Genomic DNA, 7,163 nt, shown 5'->3' on the forward strand with positions numbered 1-7,163 from the left:
GTCCTTTATAAATAAGGTTCCTAATAACCTAAATAAGGTTCCTTCAATTAAAAATAAGTATATAAATAAGGTTCCTTTCTCCCATCTCTTTTTATGAATTATCCAAAGGCAAATACAAGGGCTTACCATTTACAGTTTTCATTTCTTTAAGAAATTCTGTGAAAATAAAACTTTTTCACAAAATTTTTTGCATTATTTACCCCTCAGTTCCACAAACATTCTGCTGTTGTTGAAAAGGCTGCTTTAACTCTGTCACCTCTGGTGAAAGGGGGAAATTTCTGACTGACATCCAAGCAGAAATGGAGGTTCTACCCCTGCTTTCTCTCCTCCATAAAACCCATCCCATCTCCAAGGACTTCCACGAAGCCCCCCATGAAATGCCATTAGTTTACTTGTCCCCTACTGCAGAGGCCCTAAAATACATGGTTAAAAGAACTTTCCACCAAGTATCACTGAAGCACAGATCCTTGGGGCCTTTGCAATTGCTGTTCTCACTGTCAGGAAAGCTCTTACCCTTGGGGTGGCTTGCCTCCCCACTTCCTTAAGGACTCCGTTCAAATACTGCCCCTTCAAAAAAAACCTCCTGCCCTCTCGGACCCCTAATTCTCTACACCTCGCTTATCTTGCTTTTGCTTCCTATCATCACCATCTAATTAATGTAGGTGTTTGTGTCTCGCCTCTATGAATTTAAACTCCTTGAAGGTAGTTTTGTTTCCTGCTCTAAACCTAGATAGCACTTGGGAAATCATTCAGAACACCTTATTTCATTATCAGTGAACGAATATCATTCCACTTACGGGCACAAGTTCTATAATACACATGAAGGGGTTCGGAAATGTGTGAAATACATAAAAGTAAGGCATTATTACTGTCTGAATTTAACTTTTGTTTACTGGATGAACAGACAAAACACAAGTAGAACCAACTCGGCTCTGTCGATCCCTAAAATTGTCCGTTTTCTTCATTTCAGTCTTATTATGTGCCCACACTGTGCTTCAAGAAATACTCAAATAAGTAACTTAATGGTGAGAAAGGTTAAGTAACTGACCCAAGGTCCAGGAACAACCACGCCAGAGGTCTGACTCACTCTCGCCAGAGGTCTGACTCACTCTCTCAAGGTTGAAGCTGACCTACCACATTAATAAGCAAACGTTTGAAGGTAGAAGCGACGGTCCTTGTGCCCTAGGAAACGGTTGTGAGTCGCGCTAAGGCTCGGACAGAATTTCCACACCCACGGCCACCTCCGATTTTCTAAACAGTCCTGGCCCCGAGCGTCTGACGTCAACTGCATGCGACGAGGCGCAGCCGTGACGTCCTGCTCTTCCTGTGACCTTCAAACCCGTGGAGAAGTCGGAGAGCGGAAGCCCTGTGCGCTGATTGGCCGCGCGCTAAGACCAGCCCGGCCTCTCAACTTCCGCTCTCGCGCTTCGCAGAATCCGCCAGGGTCTCAGAGTCTCCCGCCTGTTGACGTCGCTTAGCAGTGCAGTCAAGATGCCTCGTGGAAGCCGAAGCCGCACTTCCCGCGTGGCCCCTCCTGCCAGGTGAGACTACGTCGGGGTTTGGGGTCCTGCCTGTGCTGTGTCACAGAGGGACGCTGTGCTTTGCCTTGGGACGGCGGGGCGTCTACGGGCGGGGGCGTCTGAAGCCTGGGGCGGCGTGGGCCTTTCTCCGGTCGCCGCAAACTGGTTATGGGGCTTTGGGTAGCTTTCCCGTTAGTGCAAACTTCCTAATTTCGAATGTCCATGAGTTATTTCTTAACATATTTTAGAGTCCATTTTGTGTTAAAACATGCCAGTTCTAGAAAATGGATATTTGTAAGTGTAATCTGGCTGAAACGTCAAAAACAGCAACAATAACAACAACCAAAAAAAAAGTAGAAAACAGATGGTATAAACAGGAAAATGATCGTACCTCAGTTCAAGTAAATAACCTTTGAGCACCTTCCATAAGCAGTGAGCGTTCCAAGGGCTCAGCCCAGTATACAGTGGCTAAGGTCTCACGTGTGCATGACGTTTTCCGGTTCATAAGATACTTGTAAAATATACTGTCAGTTGCACCTCCTGATAGCCTCCGAAGGTAGGTGTTTTCCTGTTACAGGAACAAGGAAACTGGAGAAGCAGAATAAGGGACTTGTCCAAGGTCATGTAGAGGTAGGAAATAGATGGGCCCCTGGGCCAGGCAGCTGGTATTTGTCAAGCGGAGTAAAACTGAAGCTTTGTTCTCGCCCTGATACTAAGGACAAAGCTAGTGGCAGAAGCTGAGCTCTGCTGAAGTGAAGAGATAAGGTGTCCACTCCTGAGGTCAAGGAAAACGTCCCTCTCTGCACATGGGCAGGAAGGCTCCGTGGGGGTCAGAAAGGGAGGGTGCGCCACCCCATGATAAGTGTGGAATATACCACAGGCCTCCACGATGGGAACCATCTTAGCAAAAAGTTGCACGTGCATCTTGGGGAGGGTTCTAGGAATAGTCACTGTGTGAAAAGGGACAAGGTAATTGGCCAAATGTAAACAAAGACCCTGAAGGACTGTCCTGTATAAGTGATTTAAATCACCTCTCTACTGAGTGCGTCATTCAGGATGCTGGCACTCCTCTCTGGGTGTGTATTTCTGCCTAGTTTCTGACTTTTAAGTTAAACTTTATACCTGTTTTTATAGTTTTTGCTTCCTGGAAACATTTTTGCTTTCAAACAGGGGAAGAGCCAGGAACTGCATCTAGCCTCCAGTCCCTGGTGGTCTCAGTTCAATTCAGTCGCTCAGTTGTGTCCAAGTCTTTGTGATCCCATGGACTGCAGCACTCCAGGCCTCCCTGTCCATCATCAACTCCCAGAGTTTACTCAAACTCATGTCCATTGAGTCCCTGATGCCATCCAACCATCTCATCCTCTGTTGTCCCCTTCTCCTCCCACCTTCAATCTTTCCCAGCATCAGGGTCTTTTCAAATAAGTTGGTTCTCATTTGGCCATCACGTGGCCAAAGTATTGGAGTTTCAGCTTCAGCATCAGTTCTTCCACTGAATATTCAGGACTGATTTCCTTTAGGATGGACTGGTTGGATCTCCTTGCAGTCCAAGGGACTCTCAAGAGTCTTCTCCTGGTGGTCTAGTGGTTAGGATTCCTGATTTTCATCCTGGATGAAAATTCATTCCTGATTACCCTGGATACGTTCAATCCCTGGACAGGGAGCTAAGATCTCTCTTCAGGACCGCTCACTGCTGTCCTTCTGTATGTATAGAGAAGCCAGGTCTCAGAGTTTTCTGGTGACAGCTTCAGAACGTTTAGCACAGTACCACATTGCTTCTCTAGACTAAGGTGAATTGTGTTCAAACTGTGTTAGGAGTGTAGAGAAGGAGTTCAGTAATGGAAAGATGCTGCTATCCAAAGGAGGGGAAACCACATTTGTTTGGTGAAATTAGACCAGATACTGGATACCACCTGATTAGAAGTCATAAACTTTTGACCTAGCCTTAACTAAAGGAAGAGCACCCAAGGAAACAATCTAAAAAATGGACAGAGAGTATAATCTATGTGAAAGATTTTTAGAGCAGTACCGGACACATTGGGTGGTGGTTTAGTCCCTAAGTTGTGTCCCATTCTTGCGACCCCGTGGACTGTTGCCTGCCAGGCTGCTCTGTCCGTGGGATTCTCCAGGCACAAATACTGGAGTGGGTTGCCACTGGACATTTTAGTGAAATTAAGATATCCAGATGTCCTACAGATGGGAAATCACTGATACTAGTGTAGGTACAACAGTCGAGGCAAGTCAGTTCCACTTGCTGGGTTTCAGTTTTCTAATCTGAAATGAAGGAATTGGACTAGTTTATTTCTCTAGACGACTGTCCATCTTTACTCAGTTGTTACCTCCCTTGACGGTCCTAAAATTGCAACATCCCAGAACATGCCCTCCCTCTCATAGTATTTTTCCCTTAACACTCACTTGATCCCTCAATAGAATGTCAGCTCCATAAAGGCAGAGGGTTTTGTCTCATGAACAGTTATATCGAATTTTATGAAGTTTTGGGAGAACTGTGTTCTTAAAGATACTATAGACTTTGTGAATACATGGAGATGGTTGCAAAAAAGCAGGGAAGAGAAGTTTATATCCAGTGATTACAACCTTAACAAAAGGTTCAAGAGAGGAAATGATGTAAATAGCTTAGGGAATTATGTGCTGTGAAGTTTTCTTGTATGTATATCATATTTGTGTTTGATAATTTAAAACCCTGAGGTTTATTTTAATATACAAGGGTTGTTTGTGTAAGTTGACAGTTTCCAAACCTGGCTGGGAATGGGAACTTAAACTACTTTTTGTCCTTTCTTTCACAGCCGCGCGCCTCAGATGAGAGCAGCGCCCAGGCCAGCACCCGCAGCTCAGCCACCAGCAATGGCTCCACCGTCTGCCGTCGGCTCCCCTGCTGCTGCTCCCCGGCAGCCAGGTCTGATGGCCCAGATGGCAACCACTGCTGCTGGTGTGGCTGTGGGTTCTGCCGTCGGCCACACTCTGGGTCACGCTATCACTGGGGGCTTCAGTGGAGGAAGCAGTGCTGAACCCTCAAGGCCTGACATCACTTACCAGGTAAGACTTGGGGCAGCATTCCCTTTGGTGTGTGTTTTATGAGAGAATCTAGTTGTTAGTAGGTTCTTATGTGTTGGCACTATCTCCACATGGGGAAAATGGTTTATCAAGAGCCACATTTGGCAGTTGAGTTAGTACGTTCCTTAGGCCAGCATCAGGGAATCCTGTACACATGGTATTTCTTCCCAAGGTGTAGAATTGTAGCAGTTCATCCTGATGCACTGTCAAGCAGCCCCTTTCCCCTTATTTTAAATGTTTTGGGGAGTTCCCTGGTGGTCCAGTGGTTAAGACTTAGCTGTTTCACAGCCATGGGCTCTGGTTGAGTCCCTGGTTGGATAACTAAGATCCCACAAGCCAGGTGGCCTGGCATAAATTAATGAATGAATATAAATATGTGTATTTTTTCCTGGTCACTCTTAACTCATCCAGGCTCAAACTTAGTTAAGTGTTTAGAAATCTGTTTTGTGACTCTAATGCTGTCTGATATCTTTCCTAATATTTGCCACTGCCTTTCTTTCTGACATGTGAATTTTCTCCTCTAGGGAGAGTGGGCATATACTTCGTTGTATTTCTGGTGTACTAAAAGCTCTCGTTCCTCTATTTTTCTGTAGTAATCCCATTTTTTTCCTTCATGAAACATGACTGAACCATTGATCTTTAGATGCCCAAATAACCACTTTGAATTACATCTTGATTCATGAGTCTTTCTGATTACGACTGGAATTTTAGTTACAGCTCATTTCTTTCTGCCTTTAAATTTCTTCGTGTTTCATGTTATGAAATAGGAACTTAATTTGCCTCTGGTTCTAGTTCTGTTCCCCCAGTTAACCTCAAAGAGTGGCTGTTTCTCTTTGCTGGGGCGTAAGTCTGATTTCCTTTTTTAATACTCCTAAATGTTGCGTGTTTGCAGGAGCCTCAGGGAACCCAGCCGGCACAACTGCAGCAGAATGGCCCCTGCTTCTATGAGGTGAAACAGTTTTTGGAGTGTGCCCAGAGCCAGGGTGACCTTAAACTTTGCGAGGGTTTCAGCGAGGTGCTGAAACAGTGCAGATTGGCCAACGGTAGGTGACCTCTCAGTCCATGACCAAACTTGCATCTGTTTAATTCACTGAATGGTACTTCTGGACCCTGTAAAACTTAGGGAGTCTGTGTTTGATAAATCCAACTGACAAATTGGAGGAGATTTTGTTTACTCTAAAAATAATCTTAACAGGGAGCTGGTCCAGAGATCTCTAGTCATTATCTTACCTTTTGCCAGTTATGTTCTTAGTCTAATTCTTCCTTAAGCAGATAGAGATTAGTGTGCCAGGATCTTACTGTGGCTATTGCATAGCCTTAGTGCTAATTTCACCAGAGTCCAGAAATGTGCACAAGATTTGATGGAGCATTGTCAGTCTTCACACCCCGTTTGGGAGAGACAAGTTTATTAGATCCCTCTGTGGGACTTTGAGCTTTATGCTCTTTGGAATGTTGGCAGTCAACTTATTCTCCTCTACCCCCCCCCCCCCCCCCGCCTTTTTTTTTTTGTAATTTCCTCCTGTCAACCTAGGAATTCACCATCTATTAAAAATGCTTGTTTTCATTTTCCTTCCTTCATTTATGGCAGGAAATATGGCAGAAGTTAATTTTTTCAGGTGGTTGAACTGTGGAATTAAGAGATTTAATGGCCAAGTTTTATCAGAAGTCTATGGTGAAGCTCCATCTAATACCAAAGTGACTATACTTCTGCTTCAGTACTCTGTGCAGAGAAGGACATACACCCTCTCTTTTTTCACTTGTGACAAGTATAGAGTTGAAGTTTGGTTGTGGCAAGATGCCTAGGGCTTCCCTGATAGCTCAGCTGATAAAGAATCCTCCTGCAATGCAGGAGACCCTGGTTCTATTTCTGGGTCGGGAAGATCCCCTGGAGAAGGAATGGGCTACCCACTCCAGTATTCTTGGACTTCCCTGTTGGCTCAGCTGGTAAAGAATCCGTCTGCAATTCGGGAGACTTGGGTTTGATCCCTGGGTTGGGAAGATCCCCTGGAGAAGGGAATGACTACCCACTCCAGTATTCTAGCCTGGAGAATTCCGTGGACTGTATAGTCCATGGGGTCACAAAGAGTCGGACATGACTGAGCGACTTTCACTTCACTTCAAGATGCCTTAAACGGTTTCTTATGAAAGGAACTAATAACCTTGGATTTCATCCCTCCTTTCATCATTTTGCAGGACTTCTGCTTTGTTGAGAATATGTAGCTAGTGCTCTTCTAACAAACCTTTTCTATTTGCAGGATTAGCTTAATCAAGAAGTTCCAGTTGAAGACATGAAAAATCACCTCTCGTGACCATGTTGATTTAGCATTTAAAGTATAATTAGTAGTGAAGATGTGAAGTGTGAGACCACCCGTTAAAACTCTCCTTAATCATTAATAGCTTTTGTGCTTCACGATTGCGGTGGAAGAGGGCATTGTCACTGTATAGAAGTTCACTGAGATGGTATTGAGTTTGGGATTGGGCAGAAGAGGCGGTTGTGGCCTCTTAAGCGTGCTTTTCTGATGTTATTGTTTGTGACTTGATTAGAATAAAATGCTTTTCTTTCTAGTCACTTTT

At 44.6% G+C, this 7,163-nt stretch overlaps 1 protein-coding gene across 1 annotated transcript; it reads left to right on the forward strand.

The window, feature by feature from the left end:
- Positions 1–1,384: 1,384 nt before the first annotated feature.
- CHCHD2 (coiled-coil-helix-coiled-coil-helix domain containing 2) lies at positions 1,385–7,158 on the forward strand. The gene is made up of 4 exons (XM_027527222.1): positions 1,385–1,541; positions 4,322–4,571; positions 5,482–5,632; positions 6,845–7,158. The coding sequence occupies exons 1-4, from the start codon at positions 1,492–1,494 to the stop codon at positions 6,853–6,855; spliced, it is 462 nt and encodes a 153-aa protein (XP_027383023.1). The 5' UTR covers positions 1,385–1,491; the 3' UTR covers positions 6,856–7,158.
- Positions 7,159–7,163: the final 5 nt, after the last annotated feature.

Source organism: Bos indicus x Bos taurus, chromosome 25, assembly GCF_003369695.1.
Source record: "Bos indicus x Bos taurus breed Angus x Brahman F1 hybrid chromosome 25, Bos_hybrid_MaternalHap_v2.0, whole genome shotgun sequence".
Lineage (NCBI taxonomy): Eukaryota > Metazoa > Chordata > Mammalia > Artiodactyla > Bovidae > Bos > Bos indicus x Bos taurus.

Excerpts from the sequence above, each read along its gene's own strand:
- CHCHD2 (XM_027527222.1), top strand. The coding sequence starts at position 1,492 with ATGCCTCGTGGAAGCCGAAGCCGCACTTCCCGCGTGGCCCCTCCTGCC. Across the intron at positions 1,542-4,321 it reads CGCGTGGCCCCTCCTGCCAG|CCGCGCGCCTCAGATGAGAG; the intron begins GTGAGACTACGT and ends TTTCTTTCACAG. Across the intron at positions 4,572-5,481 it reads GGCCTGACATCACTTACCAG|GAGCCTCAGGGAACCCAGCC; the intron begins GTAAGACTTGGG and ends GCGTGTTTGCAG.